Source organism: Octodon degus, unplaced genomic scaffold (assembly GCF_000260255.1).
Source record: "Octodon degus isolate 3935 unplaced genomic scaffold, OctDeg1.0 scaffold00079, whole genome shotgun sequence".
NCBI classification, from domain to species: Eukaryota; Metazoa; Chordata; class Mammalia; order Rodentia; family Octodontidae; genus Octodon; species Octodon degus.
This window is the reverse complement of record NW_004524655.1, coordinates 4,167,670-4,190,222: the sequence shown is the minus strand read 5'-3', so window position 1 is coordinate 4,190,222 and position 22,553 is coordinate 4,167,670. Positions and strand designations below refer to the sequence as shown.

The window sequence follows — 22,553 nt, the reverse complement described above, 5'->3', positions numbered from 1 at the left end:
AAGAAAGAAAACTTGAATGGCCTCCAATGAACAGAGATAGAAAAGTCAGGCAGGGCTGAGAGAGGTGTGAGAGGCTCACTACGCTCCAGTGAAAACGTTGAGCAGGGCAGCCAGGGCCCATGGACAGGTGCAGGGAGGAAAAGACTCACCTTTCAACGACTCATTGGGATCCTTGACCACTAAAGCTAGTAAAGCAAAATCACACCAAATATTGAAGAAGGGCCGGGGAGATAGCTCAGTAGAATAAGTGCTTGCCTGGCAAGCGAGGGTTCTGAGTTCAATCCCTGATACCACAAAACAACCAAATATAGAAGAAAATAACATTCTCAAAATATATTTAAGAACAGAATGAGCAACTTCAAATTCAGTGGAAAAGCAAAATGCTTCCAGAGACATTACTTTCCAGATATCTTCTGCTAACATGAGCAGGATGGTGAAAATTCCTCCTAACTGCTTAAGAGTTCTGATATATCACATCTGACCAGTTGGTTTACTTTATGGAATACCCATCATTGTGGATCTTTTAAAAAATACAAGAATTTTATTCTACTGCATTTTTCCAGACACATCTCATAAAGTCTAAGGATTAAGTCTAGAAAGAGGAAGATCTGAAGCAACGCAATTACAAAATGAACATCATTTGAAATATTACATGGCTCTAAGACTCACAGATCCGTAAAAATGTTAGTGATAAAGCTCATCATTTTCAAAGACAGTTATTATATGTGGGCTTGATCTTTAAAGGTTATTTGGTTTTCATTATTAGAAACATTCTTCATCTTACTTTGGCCCTGGGTGTTCAGCAGCTAGTGCCTGCCACCTAGTGGCAGTACATCTGGATAGCAGCAATGCTAAGAAACATTAACTGGTCTTGATGAAGAAAGCCAAGCAGCCAGATCTAAGCGGCAGAAGTCACTAAAATCAGCGAGCCTCTCTCATCTATCTAGATCATTAACTCAGTGGAATTATTTCAGGCAAGACTAACTCTACAAGCAGTGGGGTTGTTGTTGTTGTTGTTGTTGTTGTTGTTGTTGTTGTTGTTTTGAGACAGGGTCTCACTACGTAGCTCAATTGGGCTTCAAACTAGAACTCCTAGTAATCCTGCCTCAGCCTCCTAAGTGCTAGGGTTACAGATCTGTGCCACCACACCTGGCCTCTCTAAGCTTTGCTTGTTTTGTGTACTTGGTGTTTATCTTGAACTCACTATGTAGCCCAAGCTGGCCTCAAACTCACTTAGATCCTCCTGCCTCAGTTTCCCAAATGCTGAGATAGGTATGTGCCACCACACCTGACTTTCACCTATATACTTTAAATCACATTGTGTTAATTTAAAATTCTGATTAAAATGAAGATACTTATGCTGTATTGTTGTAAAAAAAAAAAAAAATGTCCCTGTTCAGTACAGAAACAATTTATTCCCAGTTTTCTTTTTACCCACAAATGGCTAGCTCCATAGATGTGAATCTACAAAGCCAGAGGCTGCCTATTCTTGTCAAAATGTTTATAGAGAAGCTAGGTGTGGTGCTACGGTGCTACACTTACCTAGCAGAGGGATCCACATGAGCTCAAAGGCAAGCCTTGGCTACACAGTTCAAGGCCAGCACAGTCTACACAGTGAGACCTTATCTCAAATAAAAATACACATACACACACACTGCCAAAACAATGTATATGTCAGGAAAAGAAAAACTACTGTAAATATTTTAATACTAAATTTATGGGGACATCATGAAATTAATGTAAGTCATCTTTGGCCTCTACAATTATAAGTAGTACTTTAAATGGTGGTCATGAGCTTCCAGACATTTGTTAGTACAGTGAACTACTGAAGTGTGTGTATTTTTCTAACACACTGGCTATATAGGAGGCTACCTCAGGTTACACGCAAATACGATGCCAGATGTGGGTGTGAGTGTGTGGGGGCGTGTATTCTGAGACAGGGTCTCGCTATGCAGTCCAGGCTGGCCTGTGCTCACTTTGTAGCCCAGACTCGTCTCAAATGCTCAACAATCCTGCCTCAGATTCCTCAGTGCTGGAATTACATGGTGTGAGCCACCATGCCTGGTACAATGCCACTTTATATAGGGGACATGAACACCTGCAGATATGAGTGTCTGTGTGGTCCATAAACCAGTGTCGTCTGCACACAGTGGGATGACTATACAATCTTGTAAGGTAGCTAATCAGCGTAACGCTCAAAAAAGGCAATAATGATTGCTTCATTTTGGAACCTTTGGCTAAGTAAAAGTATTAAGACTCTAAAGGATTACACAGGAACAGGGAGATAGCTCAGTAGAATAAGTGCTTGCCTGGAAAGCACAAGGTCCTGAGCTCAATCTCCAGTACCACAAAAAAAAAAAAAAAAAAGAAAAGAAAAGTTTAATCTAAGGATTATACAGCCATTAAAAATGATAGACCCAGAGAAAAATGATCTGAATTTAACCCAGAAAAAAGCAGAGCACAACAACATGTCCACCCATGACCTGAAGTAAAAACAGGCCTGTGTAGGACTAATGGAAACAAACACTACATCAGAATGAAGAGAGCTGCGAAAAGATGCAGGATCCAGGGTGATTTAACACCTAGCAGAATACTTAATACAGACAGCAATAAACATTTGTTGAATAAATAAATGTATGAGCTTTCAAGATTTTTTTGCTATTGTTTTGCCATTTCCTTTTCAATAAAAAATGGCAGTCTAAAAATTTCAAGCAGTCTTCAACTAAATGAGTCATATTTTTAAGATATAATTCCCCATGTAAGTTTCCCAGAACTTTTTCGCAGTTGGATGATACAAGAGAAAAGGGTGGAGATGTCAAATAAAAAACCTCGCCTAATACCATCTTAGGAACTCACAGTGTACATTATCATATCACAAGACTTAAAGAGTGCTATAAGAAGGGAATCCATTTATCCTACCTAATTAACAGGATTATCCCCTAAACAACGTGACCACAAAATCCTTTTATATGCAGAACACCTATTAAATTCAGCACATAGGAGCAGAGTTGAGAGGCAGTGCAGGACATATATCCTGTCACTGCTAGGTAGAGGCACCACTAAAGACATGAGCCAGTGAATTCTAACACAAGACAGTGACAGTAGTGGGGAGGCAGGGGGGGCCAAGACCCACAGAACCCATCCTGAGAAACAGTTCTCAAAAGTCTAGTGAAAGCATCCATCAAATGTCAGCTGATGCACAGTACCATATCCCACCGCAACTGTAAGTTAAGCAGCCATACTCTGAAACAGCAACTCTAGGTAGCCCAGTTCTCACCTTCTAACTGGCTCTTTTCAGACTCTTCAAGGCAGTCCATCTTTTCTCATAACTTACCATCTTTTGTCATAGTATAGCTTGCCATCTTCTATCCGAGCCTCTAACCTCTGGGCCGGAGACTCTGCAGGTGTAGCAGGCAGGTGCTCAGGAGAGGACGGGGTTGCTAGAGGAAGACAACAGACGCTTGAACCCACTAGCTAACATACCTTAACTGAGACCCCGTGTGCCAGTAACCATGACTGGCAAGTTCTGACAGTGGGAACGCATAGGAACATAACAAAACTCCAGGCCTGAAAGCAAGTGCCGTGGTTGTTCACACACAAGAACCACGATGAAGCAGCACATGCACGCTGGGTCTCTTGCTCTGGGGAGCCTACTATGTGGTGCCAAGCTTAGTGTGGGACACAGCTGGCATAGCAGAGTACACCACTAAATTCTTGCACAGTACTTCTAACTGGATCTTCACACAACCCTCTGAGGTAGGCAAGGCACAGATTAATCTCACCAAACAGAGGAGAAACCTGAGGCACGGGAAGGTTTAGGTCAAATGTACAAATGCACAAGGTCGCTTAGAAAAGGAATGAAATCATTTCTAGAGCTAAGGTAGGTTCAAGTGATCTGAATTTAAAATTACTCCCCAGCCTGCTCCAGAAGCCCAGGACTTCCTGTGGACTATGGCAGCCCACACACTATCTAGGTAAACAATCTTGGTTTTTTCCACAAAAATCAGTAAGTACAAGGATATATGAGTAATCCCAGTGCTAGGACAAGACATTACCAGTTTGGAATCCTAGCTTATACCTAGCATTGGCTGGAAGGAACCACTGTGAATCCTGAGGTGGCCTTGTCCTCCTCCATGAACTGGAACTCAGAGCAGCCTGTGAAGACTCAGAGGCAGGCCATGAAAAGCCACTGGACAGTGATGTCTCGCACTTAATTCCAGAAAGGGAGTAAGCCTGAAAATCCTGTGACTTAATATTCAAAATTGGATATGTATTCATTCAACCTTATGCCTGCACAAAAGGAAACCTTGAACAGCTAACCAAATGTCTTGTACAATAAATCCTCAGAACATGAGCCAGCCAAATAGCTCAGTGGATTAAAGCACCTGCAAGCAGGCACAGGGGCCGGGGGTTTGATCCTTGGGTCTGCTGTGCTGGCCCCGCCCCCGGTGCATGCTGAGACGGTGGTTAAGACTGGGCATGGTGGCACATGCCTGTAATCCCAGCTCTTGGGAGGCTGTAAACAGGCAGATCACTATGAGTCCGCTCTAATAGTGAGACCCTGAACACCCTGTAGATCCTTCCCTAAAATTAAAAAAAAAAAAGAAATCCTCAGAACAAGATAAAAATAACATAAGGGGATAGATCTAGATATACATAGATATATATTAGGCATAATATACTTAAGGTTCTTTTCTGTTTCCATGATGACTACCCTTAAGCAAATGAACATTTTACTTTTGAAAATTTCAATGATTTTCGGACAGGTATTCACATGCTTTTCCAACAACACGAGAAAAAGATTGTACAAATGTCAAAAACATTATGCACTTACCTGGTCTCTTGGGTGACTTAAGCTGTAGAAAGAACAACAAAAAAATCTTAAGAGAAAATCATTTCAGATGCAACTTCTGGTATCAGAAGTATCACAATGATTTAACAAAGTAACGTGCGAATAAAGCGAAGCAGAAAATCGTATCAAGGGGCCAGCAAGAGAGCTCCGCAGTCTAAAGCACCTGTTTAGGCGAGCTTAGGCAAGCATGCAGGGACCGAGGTCCTATCCCCCGCACCAGCACCACATGCCACGCTAGTCCTGCCCCCAGGGTAGGCTGAGCTGGCCACAAAAACAAAAAAAAAGAAAAGAAAAGAAAAACAGAAACCATGTCAAGCCTAAGCTTTCAAAGAAATTTCTAAAAACTCAAACTGAAAATATCCTATCATGAAACTTACCATTACGTATATCTAAAATATACAAAGAAAAAAGAAAAAAATTAATCTGTACCTTATTTAATGTTCTCAGATCCTCCATAATCTGCTCATCAGTTAACAAATAGTTTAGCTGAGGTGTTAAGAGTTAAAGGAGTATGTCTGAAAATTTCTTTCCCAAAGAAACAGAAATCAACAAAATGGTTCCAATATTTTAGAACTGACAAAGCATGACTATGTTACATGATTTTTTTTCATACCTTGCTTCTTAGAAAATTGAATCTCCTATTAAGTCTCATGGTAACCAGGTATAAGAATTCACATTCCCCACCTTAGAAGCTGCTACAATGAAGCTCAGTAGGCAGCTGTAATAGTGAAAGCAGAGAAAAAAGTAAAACAATTTCACCCTGTACTTATATCTTGTTCCAAACATCTAAAGCCTTAAAACACACATACATACATATACAAACACAAACACACACACACACACACACACACACACACACCCCTAATGTAGGTTAGTCTTCCAAGGCAACTTAAATTCTTAATTACAAAGCTGAAAGGATGTGAAGTTGTATCTTTTTCTGGCAGCCAACAAACAACTGAACCATCTAAGACAAACAGCTACTTATTATGCCCTAGGAGGGACACTTCTTTCCATGTGTCCCATTCCCATTGTCTGTTTTCATGGTTAAAGAGATTTTTATATTGAAAACAATCTCACTTGCTATAAGAACAATCTGCAATTCAGTGTGCTAGAAATGGAGTACATGACGTACACAAGAGCAGATATTATTACTATCTTTGTTTCACAGGTGGAAAAATTAAGCCATGTCAACTTTTCAGTTTTCTCTGAAGCCTAATTTCCAACACAAAGTACTTTCCAAAATTTTTCCCACTGAAAGCAGTAGCAATTGAGGACTCTGGCCAACCACCGTCCCAGGGATAAATATTTTACATATATTTCCCAATCAAATATTGCTACCTTTGCAGAACAACTACCACGTATACTCTATCAGAGTGGTGGCAAACCCATGGCACACATGCTGCCACAGGCTGTTCATCATCACTGAAAGCTCTAAAGGTCCACCGGCACTGCTCTATCAGAGGTACAACAAAGCACTCATTGTCTTAAGGGAAAAACGCGATAAAGCATGACACAAACGGATATCAGGAGCAGGTTTTCTCCTCTTATCTGGGATGGGGACAGGATCATTTGGTCGCCTCCGCAACTTTCTGGTCATGATGGGTTTCACTTCCATTGAATCTGTGGCAAGAATAGAATAGGTTCATATAAAGCAATGAACATAACCTACTCGTTACCTAAATAAAGGATTAAGAACAAAGAACAGAATGGATAAACCTATCCAGCTCCCACTTGGGAGTAAGAATTCTTACAGTGTGCGAACATCTGCCTCACAGCCACCCAACCAGAACTGTTTTATTGGGGATATTTCGTCTATACAAAGCTCTAACCAGACGTAACAGAGTTGACAGAGGGTCTATGCTTACACTATGCAAATTACTTATGCTAGGTACACACCCTTTTGAGAAATTCAACACTCTTAAGACTACACTATGGTAGGTAAGATAATAATACCCTAAAAACTAGTGGCTATTCCTTCTTCCACTCCAATTAAGAACCCAGAGGGCCAGATTAGGGCTAGTCAAATAACTGAGTGGATGAAAGCACCTGCTCAGGCAGATTCAGGGGCCAGGAGTTTGATTCCCAGGCCTGACATGCCGGCCGCCCCTGGGGCACACTGAGACAGTGATTGAGACTGGGCCTGGTGGTTCACGCCTATAATCCAGCGCTTGGGTGGTGGCTGCAAACAGGAGGATCACTAGGAGCCCAATCTATGAAGTCAGATCCTGCAGACCCTGTATTAAATACAAAAAAAAAAAAAAAAAAGAATACAGATTCTGGAACTGAAAGTGCAAGGTGAGCTCACCACATAACTAATTTCCATTGTTCCCCAGAGGGTGGGTGCCTAAAACCCACTAGTACAAAAGGCTCTTTTTACAGGCCACTGGTCTCAGTGCTAACATTGTTATACTGAGTTTTCATTTACAAACTCCACTCCTTTCTAACCATTGGCAGCTACTTGACTTCACGAATGATACAATGAAAGCACACAATAAAGCCTCTTTTCACCCTCCTGACCTCTCTGCAGTCTGACACTGACACTGACTCCCCTTGCCCTGGTGACTCTTCCCAACAGCCACCCAGACCCCTGCTGACTTTTGCCCTTTGGGGCCATCTGGCCAGCCTACTCCTCCATCCTGGTGATCTCTCAGGTCCATTCAGCCCTCAGCCGTCTTCCGCTGAATGTCCATCTCTACTCCCAACCCTACCAGCCCTCTGGATGGAAATACACACCCTCTGGGCTCCTAGCAAACTCATTTCTCCTCATTCCTCTGCCCAAGGCTGCCTCTTCTCCTGCATCTCAGGGGCACTGAATCTGACCCCCTTCCTTTACCCAGGCATCAAAGTCACCTCAACTACAGGCCCTGATCTTTTCAGTGACAACAGCTCCATGCCCATCAGCAGTCTCTCCCTTAGCAAGACCATCCTCTCCTCCCTCCCTCAAAGCCAATTCCCTAAGACAGATACCAGGTCATCTTTGCATACTGTTCTCTTTCTAATAGCTTTTTCAAAAGCTTACTACCTTCTACAGAATGAAGGGCAAGCCTCTGTTCTATTCTTCCTCACTTCTCCTTCATTCACACTCACTGCTTGTGCAAGCTTTTAGCTCTTGTTATCAAAAGATTAGACTTTCAGGTCATCAAGTCCTTGTTCACTGTCCTCTCTGCCCACCCTCCTCTATACTGTCCAGCTAATGCCTATATAACGTTCTTGGGAGTTTGTTCAACATTCCCCTTTCTGTGACAGCTTCCACGGGCAGAGGCTCAGCCCACTTTCCCAGTAACCGGGACATTCCTGCCAGCCTCCACTACACCAAGCGCCACACCATGTGGGCCATTTCCCAACCAGGATGTGTGATTCCACCACAGGGTGAAATGTGTCCTTACCCCAGCACCAAGTTTTAAGAACCAGATGAAGTAAAGGTGATCACAAGACCAACTTAATCATGAGTATGCATGCTTCTCAGCAAAGCAGGACTGTGCCACAGGAATGTGCAGGATCTTAGGAGTATGTAACAAGTGTACTACACAAATGCAAGATGTTTCTGCATGTTGCTCTTAGAACACACACAGACAATACTGGTTTTTTTCCTATGAGTGGAACAGAGGCAAACTAAGAACCACACACCTAATAAATATTTGTAAAGGTGGACTTGGAAGTAGGAGTGGGAGAAGGATACACACACACCCCTGGGAAGAGGGGGGAAACTATCTTCCTAGAGGACATCTATTCCCCTCTGCTGAGATGCTACCTTGCTCTAGTCACTTACTGGCTGGTGGCATAGCACAGTGGTTCAAAGCCTGAGTGTCACACCTATAGGCCTGACTCCCAGTGGCAGCTGTGTGACCTAGACAGGCTACCTCAGGATTCCTCATCTAACAGAGGGCGCGCACAGATACTGTAAGGGTTACAGAAATGGAACATGTGAAGCCATTAGCTGAGCAGCTCACCTGCCGAAGCACAACCAAGGCTGGTTTTTACTGTTACGATTTCAGGGAGGAAAGCACCACACAAAGAACTTTTTAAAACGATGAGATGGGGGGGGGGGGGGGAAGGATGTGAATACCACAGGCAGCTGCTATCAATATGATACACTATAAGGTGCAGAATTTGGCAACTAAAATGTGAAAGGAGCTCACCCAACCCAGTCAGCACCAGAGAGACAGCAGCGCCCTATGAACACTGCAGAGTGTTCTCTTCAGCAAGGAGCTGAGTGCACCCCACTCCACAGGCTACCAACACAGAGATGGGCAGGTGGGCAGCACACAATAGGGAGAGAACCAAACCAACCACGCCAATAAACTGTTGAAACTGCACACTTACAAGTCAGAAAATGTAATCAAATTCTCCTTAAAAGTAATGAAAAAAACCAATCCATTTTATTAGCCCAGTCACAGGAATAACCTGGTAGATTTTATCCAATGCCTACTTCTACAGAAGGAAAAGCTGGCCAGATAGCTCAGCAGACTAAAACGCCTAGTCTGCTTAGGCAGACATAGGGACCTAGGTTCAATCCCTGGCATGCTGTGCCAGCCCCACCCCAAGGGTGTGCTGAGATGGTGATTGAGACTGGGCATGGTGGCATGCACCTGTAATCCCAGCGTTTCGGAAGCTGAAAACAGGAGAATCATGACGAGTCCAATCTCCACAGTAAGACCCTGCAGACCCTGTACTAAATACAAAAAGAAAAAGAAAAACAGAAGGAAGTACTCTTGGGAGGCTCCTAAAATGTATCAGCATGTCTGTACCACCACCTAGAAGAGGTGGCACCAGAGAACAGGCCTGGCCAGCTGCACACATGGGAGACATGATTCAGGGGAAGACCAGCCTACATATACAGCCCCAGGACCACACAGTATGTGAAATTATACACTAAACTCCCTTGCTTCAATTGCCAATTTGGTTGGCTGGTTTTGACAATAGATTTTTCAAAGAGGGATGGGCTAGCCTAACCATCTGCATGCAAATCTGCCTGACAGTTCTATTACTCACTGTCTGCAACAGCTGGCATGCTGACTTTGTAACATCAGTCTCTCACGCATTCATTTGGCCAGTAAGAGTCCACAGAAGTCAATCAGGACACACTCACAAAATTCAAACTCCCAAACCCAGCAGGGTGGCACATGCCTATAATCCTAGCACTGAAGAGGCTGAGGCAGCAGGATCACTGTGAGTTTAAGGCCAGCCTGAGCTACAAAAAGTGAGTTCAATGCCAGCATGGACTACATAGTGATACCCTGTCTCTTAAGAAAAAAAAAAAAAAATCAAACTCCCAGAACTGAATCTGAGGCTCAGACCCCATAGTGCAACACCCCTGGAGAAGGCACCTAAGCAAGGAATTCGGCCAGGAGGCCTCTCAGACATTGTGCACCAACCCCAAACTTCTCCAAATGGCCTAAGTGAAAAGGCCTCTCTGATCCTGAGGATACTTCAAACGTGTTTCAGTGGGCATAATCTGTAGGATAGCACTGAACATTACACAACTGCAGCAGATGGTGGGAGGGTTTACGGGAGAGAACAAACAATGACAAGGCCTACAGCTCCTCTCTAAACCACCTCACACTTGAATGTTAACAATGCAGGCCTCAGGACACCTGAGACACAGACCTGTCCTCTAGGAAATGTGAGCATCTAAGAAAAGAGAGTGAGGCTGAGTCAGTGCCGGGCAGGTATTAGCATTGCTATGGAGGGAGAGCCCTGACAACATCAACTTCCTGTGATCAATGCGAAGTTACCCATCGACTGATACGCCTTTGTTCCCTTCTTTCTTGGACCTAGTCCTTAATGTCTAACAACTCACGTGCTTACAGTGTTCAGCTGCAATAAAAGCTCCATTTTAACATCTTAAACAAGCTCAGGTATAACCTCATTCTTAGGTGGAATCTAGAGAGGCTGACCTGACAGGCACAAAGGATAGGACAGGGGTTTCCAGAGGCTGGAAAGGGTAGCGGAGACACAGGATTAGGCGAGATGGGCCATTACAACTTTCAGTTAGACCACTAAGTGTAAGTGCTGGGACACTATTACACAGCAAAGTGACTACAGTTAATAATACTGTGTTCAGGAGAGCTTGCTGGTAAGCTCAGTTGTTTATACACCTGCCAGGGCAAACCCAGTCAGGCACAGTCGACCGCGGTTTGATCCCCAGCTCCCCATGCCTTACCAGACTCACCCTGAAGGCAGCCTGAGCCAGCCAAAAAAATAATAATAATAATATTGTGTTCAGTATTTCCAAATTTACCAGACTGTAAGATTTTGAATGTAATCGCCACAAAGAAATGAGAACTACAGAAGTAGATAAATATGCTAATAGCCCAGCCTAATGATTACACAATGCAGATATGAATCAAAATACCCTGTACTCCGTTAGTATGTGCAATTATGGGCCGATTAAAAACCAAATTTAAAAACAAGCCCACACTTGTTTATAGATTAAGAAAAAATGAGCTGCAGTGATTCCAGAAGCACTCTGTATTTTACTTTCCTTTTCTGGATGACACATCCCTAGACACATCATTTTTTGTTTTTATTTTGAGACGGTCTCAGTGAGTTACTAAACTAAGTTCCCAGGCAATGCTCAAACTAACACTCCTTCTACCTCAGCCTCCCAGAGAGCTGGGCGTACAGGCATGTGCCCTACCTCTGGCTTCAAAGCAGCATTCTTCATAGGTTACATGTGCAGAACAAAAGCTCCTGGAGCGTGGACCTGCAGCAGACAGCAATGGCCCTAACGCAGAGTCAGAGCAAGAGAGAGCTGGCCCAGAGAGCCACAGTGGCACAAACGCACCCTATCCTTGCTCCTCTCTCATGGGTGCTATTATGGTTTGGGTCTAGTCACCTCCCCAAAGCCTTATGTAAGTTGTGGGGCAGATGCAGCTCCAGGAGCCACAAGCTACCTGGGGGACGGGGCCAGAGAACCAGGGAGGTGCATGAGGGGTGGGGCCAAGGAGGGGAGAATCATTAAACTGGCATCTCAAAATGCCCCCCAAGGCTGCAGTCTGAGGTGTGGAGGGTCATCCTAGACACAGCGGCATCGCAGCCTCTCCTCTAGACCCTGTAGAGTGGGGCGGCAGTGTCTGCGATTGAGACCACCTCAGTCAGAGAAGAGATGTTTGGAGAAGACAGTGGCACTGACCCTCTCTCCGGAGCAAATAAGGCTCTCAGGTCTTGCTACATAATTCAGGCTATTTTAAACTGTGAATTCTCCAGTAACTGTGAGCTAAATAAACCTTTCCTTCCCTCATTTTGAGTGTCAGGTATTTGTCCCAGCAATGAGAAAAGAGTAACTAATACAACTGTCAAGCTTACCCACAGTGTCACAAATCCACACTGCAGGGGCAACCAAAAATACAAGGCAGGGGTGTGGAATGGGAATTAGGGTGAGGCCTACAGAGGCCAAACCAGGGCAGGAATGGAAGAACCAAACCCCTGGAGCCAAACTTGCTTACAATCAAGGGACAGCATCCAAAGAGACCCAATGCAGGCCTCCTGTCTTCCCCTCAACCACAGGGAAGGGCCTGTACTCTACAACAACAGCACCAGGGAAAGCTACCCTACCCCACAGCCAGGTCACCTGTTCCACTTTCCCTCCTCATGCAACCTCTTCTCCTCGCCATGACTTCTACAGTCCTCCTCTCTGGGCTAAGTACTGTGTGAGACACACTCCTCCTGTCTAGTACAAAGTTCTAAAGTCACCATAACAAGCCTGTCAGATCTATCCCCTCATTTGGGAACCTCCGTGCCCCACTGCCTTGCACTTGGGAAGGCATGGAAGTCGTGTCCACCTTGTAAATATCAAGACACAAACTCCTTGAGAACACAGACCTTACCCATTGGCCTAATTCTGTCACACTGCCTTATGTCCCCTCGCTATCAGGAGAGCTGGTATGATGTGGTTAAGACAGCACGCCTAGTACCAAATTCTGGTGTAAGTTCTATCTAGCTTACTGAAGTACCTGAGCAAATGGTTCTACTCTGAATCTGCTTTATCATCTGTAAACTCAAGGTAGCAACATCTGAAATCAAGGGGAGCTGCAAACTAACAGGGTTAGCACACTTGCCAAGTCCAGAGTGACTCCTCTGGATACCATTTTCTAAGGCACAACACAGGCATCACATGGTCTCATCTTTAACCAACCCCTAGTAGTAGGTTCCATCACCTCCCTGCAGAATGAGGAGACCCCATGCTAAGCGTATGAGCCAAGGTTCTCCTCTAGTCTGTCAGAGTGTGGAAGCAGCACTAAAACTTCTGTACAATGTCTAGCTCGACAAGTACTCTGGAAACAGACCTCTATTTTGGCATTATAATGACTCACAGTGCTTGCTATGACTCTAGTGTTTTCCAAAGGAAACTCACAGGCTTTACTGAGGGTACCATCCACAGGGGCCCTTGGTAAGAAAGAATTTACGACAGAAAATGGAGTGGCAGTTTAGTGAACTGCTGGAATACAGAAGAGGCTGCTCTAGCAACAAGAAAAATGAATTAATGATAAAGTTCCCTACATTTGAAAGCTCAATGAACTACTCTGATTATTTAGGTTATTTATAATTTTGGCTACATCATCAAAGAAATTACACTCAGGTAATTCTACCTACAGCCTCACTATGCAAAGTGTGACGTGGCCAGCAGCCACCTGGTTAGAAAGGCCATAACCCAAGAGCCTCCGAAGCTGTCTGCCTTGCACCCAGGCCCCAGGGCACCCAGGTCCGCATCAACGCTGAAGAAGCTCTGACCTTGCACTCATCCCAGCCTCTTCACCTACTGCACACCTTGCCACCAGCGCAGTCGTTTCCACAAATTCTCCACCAGAGATGTGAGTGCTGAAGAGTCTACCCAGCAAATTCCCAGGGAGGCGTTAATGTTCAGATGAAGCAGGTCACTGAAACACTAATCTGTAAAGGGTCTCCTGAACTAATCTTTTTACCAGCCTCTTATTCTACTTTTACTTTAAAGAGGCCTACATGTTGAAGCAGAAAAGGACATACTAAGGAGTATCTTTTCTGGGCAGAGCTGGGCAATATCAATACTAGGCGTCAATCCACAAAGGTGAAGTCAGTCACTCACTTAGAGGAATGAAGTCAGGCCTTTAATCCAACAGCATAGCAACACCATCTGTGGACACGCTAATTACCCTTCTAGCTCCAGTGCCTTTCCTTTCCACACTCTATCATTACCTTGGCAGTGCTTTCCCTACCAAGGGTACCAAATGGCTAGAGGAAGGACATCAGTGCCTCTAATGCCCATGGCTAGCCTTAAACACTTCTACAATCTTTTTTTTTTGGGGGGGGGGGGCATTACAAATGACTTCCTTGCGTTTATTTGTCTTTTCTACCCTGGTCAGCTGTCTCAAGTCACCAAGGATGCCGCCTGTCCCACTTAGGATTCTGGCTATAAAATCTACTGACCAAATAATGTCTATTGCTTGTTAATAGCTATGAAGCCAAATCACAGGTAAGGTGAATACATCCTTCCCTGCAGATGAAAAGGCAGCAGCTGTAAGTCGACAATATTTCCCACTAGCCTAATGAAGGCTCCCAAACATCAGGTGGCACAAGCAGAGAATGATGAGGCACCATGCCAGTCACAGCCGCTATCAAAAAAAGTGGCGTTTGGGTCAGAAAACAGGCAGGCAGACTGGCATGGGACGAGGTACCAGCAGTCTAGACAGCATTTCAACAAGAACAAGGCCGTGCTATCTGGACATGTCATCTTAGTATGCATTCTCACTAAAATAAAAACATTTCTGAGCTGCTTTTTTGCCAATTCTTTCAAGTAGTTCCAGAGATTTCATTTTAGGAGTCAGACTCCTCCCCTCCAACATGCCTAGCAAGACACAATTAGATTCTCACCCAGGTATCACTGGCCTGGAGCTAGAATAGGGCCAAGCTGGTTCATAGTACAGACAGTGTATTGGTACGTGGTGCATGCAGAACTTGGTGTTCTTTCTTTTTTGAGACAGGGTCTTGCTATATAGTTCAAGCTGGGCTTAAGCTCACTATGTTGCCCAGGTTGTCCTCAAATTCACAGCAACACTCCTGCCTCAGCCTCCTGAGTACTGGGATTCCAGGCACATGCCACCACAACTGGCTAATGTGCAGCTATTAACTGGCTATTTTTAGTTTCAAAGTAGCTCCAAGGTTTTCCATAAAAACACATTTTCTATGGAACCCTCTTAAAATCAGACATGCCAGAGCCCTAGTACCTTCTAAATATTATAAAAGTTAACTCTTAGAAATTGTGCAGAAGGCGTGCCACCTACATATCCAAGTAACAAACACACTGCTGACTGCTCCACAGTGTCTGGCAGGTTCTAAGATTCTCTGTATCCTTCTAGGATTCATCAGTCTACATATGACAGCAGGAAAGTCAGCCCATAGTAACGCTTTTCCCCAAAATCTGCCTAGAGCTTGCTGAGCTCCCATATGCAGACTAAACTTCGGAAAGCTAGGGAGGAATTAGCTTCCAGTCTCGTACAACTTCCCGAGCTTTATAGGAAAATGTTAAGGTTAGCTACACTGTTGGCATCACATCAACCCTTTCTGAAATGTTCCTAGTAACACCTGAAGAGATCTAACAGCACAGATGATATAACCAAAGCCACTGTTCCCACGGCCAAGTCAAAAAACAGTAATGCATTTCCTGTATTGAAGGCAGACTGAAAAAAAAAAAAAAAAAAAAACAAAGCAGAGACATTCCCACTACCACAGATGGAGCTGAGTAATTCAGGAATGAAAGCAAGCCATGAATGGCAGCAGAGCCAGAATTACATAAAGGGTAAGCCCAAGCTCCTAAGTGCTACACCTAAGGAATATCTAGATGAGAAATATTCTATGGAATACCTAGAAAGAAATATTCTAGGCATTTGTATTTCCTTTTCTTCTCTTTTTTTAAATGTATTTAGTACACAGTTGACAGGGTCTCACTACTAGATCGGACTCCTAGTGATTCTCCTGTTTTCAGCCTCTCAAGCGCTGGGATTACAGGCCTGCGCCACCACACCCAGTCTCAATCACTTGCGCCCCAGGGGCGGGGCCAGCAGGGAGCACTGCACTCTGCCTAAGCAGGCGCTTTAGTTTACTGAGCTATCTGGCCGGCCTAAGACATTTATCTTTATAACCACATTCCCACAGAATAAGGTATGATCAGCCCCACTTTACAGTGGAGGAAACACTCCGAAGTTAAAACAGCTTGGTTAAGGTGACAGAGCCAACACAGGTTGGACTGGAACTCTAATCTGTGATGTCAAAGCCCACTCTGTGCTATCAGGCTCTGCTCGAACTGGGGGACAGCTGCGGTAACAGGAGCAGCATGCCAGGACCCCTCTGGACCCCCAGACTCCTGCCCTACAGGGCCTCCATACCTCCTGTTAGTTCCATGGTTAGCTTTTCATTTTCAATCATTTTCTTCTTTTCTTCTAGCTCAGCGATCAGGTTCTCTTTTAGTTCAACCTTCTTGTCTTCAAATTCTTTCACTGCTGCTTTCTTTTCTTTAATGTAATTTCTTTCCACTTGTTCAGTCTGAGCAGAAGAAACACAGCATAGGGGTGTATAGCCCAGGCACCCAGAACTGCATTCAAAGTCCAGCTGTCTCAAAAGCAGAAAAAATGGGGGCCTGCCCATTAGCTCAGCTCTTTAAGTGATTGCTTAAACAAAGCAGTCAGAAGATTCTCAGGATCATTGCCTTACCCATCTTCTACATATAACTGTATGGCTTGCCACTGACATGTTTCCTAGCTTTTTTCCTTTCCCTCTCTTAATTATTTAGTCCTCAAGTTCTTGTTTTCCTTTTAGTTGTATTATACCCTTCTATTTGTATTTCTTCGAGTTCTTTTACTATGGAAACTACATGATATTTACATATGTGTGTCTGGTTTATTTCACTTATGAGTATATCTTCAAGTGGCATCCATTTAAATATAAAGGTTTAAAGTTCATCATTCTTTATAGCTGAGTAATACTCTATTGTATAAAAATACCACATCTTTTTCATCCATTCCTCAGGTGATGGGCATCTTGGTTGTTTCCAAGATCTGGCTATCACAAATTGTGTTATGTCGAGCTGTACGGGACTCAGGCCAACAATTTCTGACATTGCCAGTCAAGCAGAAGACCCAATACTATTAGGGACTACTGGACTCTTTTGGAATATTTTGATGAATTCACACATCTATAATATTCAAATGACGGAACTAAACAGAAAAGGGGATACAGCTGAATGTCCATTTTGTATCTGTGTATTCAAAATGGTTAGGATAGATATACAGTTACATTCTCTTAATGAATAGAGGGATTTGTTCTAATAGTGTTTGTAAATAGGATCTCATGTCTGCATCTTGTATAGCAATTAACCACTAGGAAGAGAGTATGCAATGTGTTAATTATTGAAACTGTCCTACCAATTTGATTTGAAACTATCTCACTGTTATTGCTTCTCAATAAAATTATGGAGAAAAAAAAAGTTGAACAAAAAATAAACAAAGCAGTCAGGTTCAGGATGCTGTGGTTCGATCCCCTGATCCTCAAGCCTTGCCAGATCCGCCCTGAAGGCATCCTGAGCCAGCCAAAAAAAAGGCAGAGAAAATAACTTTACTAGAAACAGAAAAACAACTCTGCTCACCCACACTTTCAGTGAGCAGGTGTCTGGGCACAGGGTTCCCACTGAAGGTACCACATTTCCCATTCAGCTACCTCCTCTCCCCAAGAGATTTAATGTCTTAAATCTTACGGCTTTAACAGAACACAAATCTCTCAAAGATGGTAAATAGTCACTTTTAAGGCATAATTTCAAGGGAAAAATAGCACATTCCAGATAAAGTATCTACATGCAAAATTAAGTACATGACACTGAGGCCAGACAACATAGGTTATTACTTTTGATACTTACAATAAAATGAAAAACTACAGTAGAGCACATTAGGTACCTGAAGCCTTAAGGATTCCACACTGACATTGAACTGAAATAAAAGTTATTTGGAATCTTGCCAGTATACAAAGTTACAAACAACAATGCCCAAGGTAGGCTGTGGCTGTGGATCACATGATCCTTCAGGCTGACACTAAATGCACTGAACTGACTTCACTACTGGTTTCCAATAGCATGGTTCTAATAAACCATGACCTTCTCAAAAAATACCCAACAAACACACACCATCCAGGAGCAGTACTGCATTCAACACTCTGGTCCTAATCTCTGCACCTCAAAACTGAGCCTGACACAAAAGCAGCAAATATCTGTGGAATGAAAAGAAACATTCAAATTCCACTGGTCTAGAGTTCCAGGTATAAAATGGACCTGTCAAGCCAATTCAGAAATTGGACTGCCTCGAGAACCACCATCAATTAAGCTGCTATACTTCCAAAGAAAGCAACGAGGGGTGAACATCCCCTAACCATGAGATAAACAGAGGCTGTTCAACAAAACATGAATAGATTAGTGGCAGCAAGCCTATGGCGTGCACACCACAGTGAGCTGTTTGGATCACTGAAAGCCCTAAAAGGTTCACCACCTCTGGAATAGATGGACCATCTGAAGTGAGACCAAGTATCATGTAGTCAAACAAAATGGTGACAAAAGCTTCCAAACTATTCTGTCACAGAAGGAAATGCCGCCAGATCCAGAAAGCAAGATTCCAGTCTCAGAGAGCACCTGCAAACCCAGGGCTGTGGTACTTACTTCCAGCTGGAGGAAGAGTTCTGAAAAAGATAAAAAGGACAATTAGATTCACTAGGCGTGTCACCTTTCTAGACAGGGATGTTAGCATTCATTTAGAAGCTGTAATTGCTTTCTGAAAGCACATTACACAAAGCAAGTCTTTTCATCAGTAAAGTACTGATGTACATGAAAGGTAAAGATGCAAGAAATACTTTTGTCTAGTTAAAATCTGCCTGAACAGAATCAGCACTGGCAGTTCTGCGTGGGGGAAAAAATAAGCAGCAAAGCCAAACCACCTTGGCAAAAATAAGTCGACCCTTCTTTCACTTAGTCCTCACTCTCCAGCAGTTGCACAGACTGCAGGACAGGTTAGGAAGGCACACAGCAACTCCGAAAGTGAGTCTGCCTTGATGTTTCAAAAGTGGCGTGGAGAAGCCCAGGTGATAAGGACTGATGCTCCTAAGGAATCCAGGACAGAGGTTCCTGGGCCTCCTTGCAGTGTACTCACAGGCACTGAAGCTCCTGCCAACCACACACTCAGGGCCTCTCTGTTGCACTCCGCACTCCGGGCCTAAGGCAGCCCCCAGCTTGAGATCTTTCTGGACAGCCTCTCCCTCATCAAGCTCCTCTCACAGACCCTAAAGTACCCTCCCAAAAGTATTTAACACCTACACAAGGAGCAAGTGTTTTGCAGAAGCCCCCCTCCTCTACATTGTAAGCCCCTCTACATATCCAGTAAATCAAGCCAAATAGGTCTGTGGACTCTAATCTTTTCTGAGTGACGGCTAGCCTGCTGCATACAGTCTGCAAAGACTTCTGGAGTCAGTAACTACAGAAACCCCATACAGTCTGCTGTGGCCTTTTTGCAAACCTGACAAACCCTACACTCATTCCCCAGAAACAAGCATATTCACACATGCTCAGTGAACTCTTTTGGAGTTCTAAGAACCCTGCCCAGATGTCAACGAATAGGTTGATGCATGAGAAAAACTAACTGAAGGGACAAGCCACACATCATTTTCTAGCCTGGGGATTTTTGGCCCTGGGAATCATGCAGCACAGGAATCCAAGTACACCTAGCCCAATATGCTCACTTCTGTCTGCTCCAGACCATACCATGAGAGAACAAGTCTATACTACCTGAGAAATCACACCTGCATCAACAAGACAAAATGACAATTAGCTTTTAGAGCTAGCAGTTGTTGTATCAGTTAAAGCAGGCAGGCACCAGACAACCAAAGCAGGTGGATTATCTCTGCACAGAATGGGCTTTTTAAAGCTGAAGTTATGACTGATTTAGGAGTTCCTCATTTTCACCTAGAGGGAAGAACTGTTTAGGAAACAACACATAAGCATAGGACTGAGCGTATGTGAGGAAAATTAAGAAAAAGAACTCAACACTCATCCTGCTGCTCTAGTGTAAGAAAAGATGGCCCACATCAATTTTCTTTCATTATTTACATCTTAAGCTGATTCCTTGAGGAATCTACAAATGGGGAAACTGAGGCTCCTCAAATAAATACCTTGATTAAAGGGACAGACCCAAAGAAACAGAGATGGGGGCTGGTGAGATGGCTCAGTGGTCTAAAGCACCTACTTAGAACAAGCTAAGCTAAGCATAAAGCACAGGGACCTCAGTTCAATCCTCAGCACCACATGCCAGCCAGCCCCGCCCCCTGGTGGGCTGAGCTGGCCACACACACACACAAAATAAATAAATAAATAGGAAAAAAAAAAAAATAGAGGTGGGATCTAAATCTTGGGCCACGTCCTCCCACAGTGCCACCTTCCTGACCTTATGGAAGGGAACTCCAGGAAGAAGGGTGATGATTCTAGTGATACCCCAAGGCAGTATCACAGAGCTCAGAGTGCAGTGCAGTGAGGGTAGCACCAAGTACAGCAGGTATGGACAGGCAGAAGCTAATGGCTGTAGCGTGACTGTCCTAGTGCCGCACGTTTCTCAGCCCCTTTTCTGTTGGTGCACACTGAACATGCTGGACTCCCTCAGTGGAGAGGACAAAAGCTTCCGAGGGCAGACAGCCATAGCTGCTGCATCACAAGTCAAAGGGAGAGCAACATGAGGACTGGCACCCAGATCTTGTTTTAAAATCCAACATTATTTCTACCATGACACCAAAAAGCAAAGGTACCCAGCTGGCATGCAAAATGCTGGCTAACAGTGAGCTTTAAAATTTAACAGTCTCCTGTAAGCTCAGGAATCTGTGTTTACAAACTTTAAATAGTTGTCACATCTTCCTTCCTGTGTGATGCTTCATTAAACTCAATGTTCCTTCACTTTAGACACTTGGGTATCTTTTGTCAATGAACATGCGTTTTCTGAAGTCAAGGACAATGTGTTCATGACTTTAAGTTGCTCACAGTGCTTACCCCTAACAGATGTCCAACAAATATGCTGAATAAAAACATTTACTAGGCATAACAGGATAAAAACATGCTCCTTTATTTCTCTCAAAGCTTATTATACAGCCCTGGAGGGAAATAAAGAGAGGACACCCACTCCCTGGAGCACAGAATTCCTGAAGAAACAAACTTAAATTGAGTGTGAAACAATCCCGAATTGACCACTAAGCCAGCCGTGTAGATGTGAGCAGTAACTGGTAAGACGACTCGTGGGGCACCAGGAACAACTTGAGGACAAGCAGCCACCACTAATACCACTGGCTGCAGGGACAAAGATGAACCAATTTTCTGAACTGTGCCTTTGGAATCTCTGTTCCCTGAAACCCCCCACAACAAAGTATCTGCAATGCATTCTGGGAAATGGCTCTTAGAGGCACATTACGTGGGTGACATGGTGGACCATTTGAAGATGGCTTATTTCTAATCAAAGAGCCTCACCTGCGTTTCGGATCCTCTCTTTGTACTGCTGATCCAGCTTTTTCATTCTCTTTTGATACTCCTGTAATGTACCTGATTTTGAACATTGAAAAACCAGAGTTATTTTGAAGATCGATCTGCTCTACACTGTATTTCCTAAAGTTATTTTCCAATAAAACTATGGGAAAAAAATCTAAAAATAAAGTTATTTTCAATTGCTAGTGACTATATTATTAGCAACAGAATAACACAAACTCACGAAGGCCAGACGTGCACAGTTAAGTGGATTCAGGTTATCAGCCAGTGCATAAAGCAGGTCCCACCTGAAGCCTGTGTGCACTACCTCAGCACATCAAATCACACCCCCAAGTGAATGCAATGTCTGCTACTACTGGGCCTCCCTTCTTGGAAAAAGGTCGTTCTGCAGTAAGGTCCAGGTCAAAGCTGTTGGCACAACTTTCTGCAGTGGTGGAAATGTCCTCTATTTGCACTATCCAGTGTGGCAGCCACCTGCCATGGGTGGGGGCTCAGCACTTAAATACAAGTACTGCAACTCAAGAACCAAGTTACTAATTGTATTTACTTAAACACAAACGGCCACATGTGGTAGTGACAGTACCAGACAGCTCAGACACAGATTCAGAATCTCCTCCCATAGCTCTTCCCCGAAGGGTTCCAGCTTGTGTGGAAATGCCTCATGTTCTCAGAGCTTGCCCACAGGCCAGCCTGAAAGTGCAGATCACCCACTAGCAACACCAAGTACCTAGCAGGAAAACAGGTTCACTGACCAGGCTCCACAATACAGACCTAAAGAGCTAATGGCAGCAGATAGCGCTCCCTGGGTTCGCATGCTGGGCCCAATACTGCACTAGATGGTCTGTTTTCTTCATGCACCAATTTGGTAAGAGAAAATGATAAGCTCAGATCACCCACAAGAAAGTGAATGTAAGTTCCCCCTCCACCGTGGTACCTGAGGGCCTGGGTTCCTAAAACTCTATGCTACACTGCCCCTAGGGGCCAATAGCACTTGAAAAAAACCATCTATTTATAATTCGCCATGCACAAAGTAGAAAACACTGGATAATATTTAGTACATTAACATGTTTTGAAAAGAAAAATAAGCCAGATGTGGTGGCTCAGCACAACCTTAGATTTCTAGGAGGCTGAGGCAGAAGAATTCCAAATTCAACACCAGCCTGGGCAACTTTGGGA

The 22,553-nt window shown here is 43.9% G+C and overlaps 1 protein-coding gene across 1 annotated transcript in view; it reads right to left on the bottom strand.

Annotated features, from left to right (window-relative positions):
• Positions 1 to 22,553, bottom strand: part of Suds3 (SDS3 homolog, SIN3A corepressor complex component) — a 36,842-nt gene that overhangs the window by 8,489 nt on the left and 5,800 nt on the right. The window contains exons 4-10 of the mRNA XM_004636236.2: positions 21,363 to 21,434; positions 18,525 to 18,544; positions 16,213 to 16,369; positions 6,377 to 6,472; positions 5,282 to 5,343; positions 4,835 to 4,856; positions 3,335 to 3,440 (exon numbers count right to left, since the gene is read on the bottom strand). Of these exons, the coding sequence (XP_004636293.1) occupies positions 3,335 to 3,440; positions 4,835 to 4,856; positions 5,282 to 5,343; positions 6,377 to 6,472; positions 16,213 to 16,369; positions 18,525 to 18,544; positions 21,363 to 21,434 (535 nt within the window). The remainder of the gene's footprint in view (positions 1 to 3,334; positions 3,441 to 4,834; positions 4,857 to 5,281; positions 5,344 to 6,376; positions 6,473 to 16,212; positions 16,370 to 18,524; positions 18,545 to 21,362; positions 21,435 to 22,553) is intronic.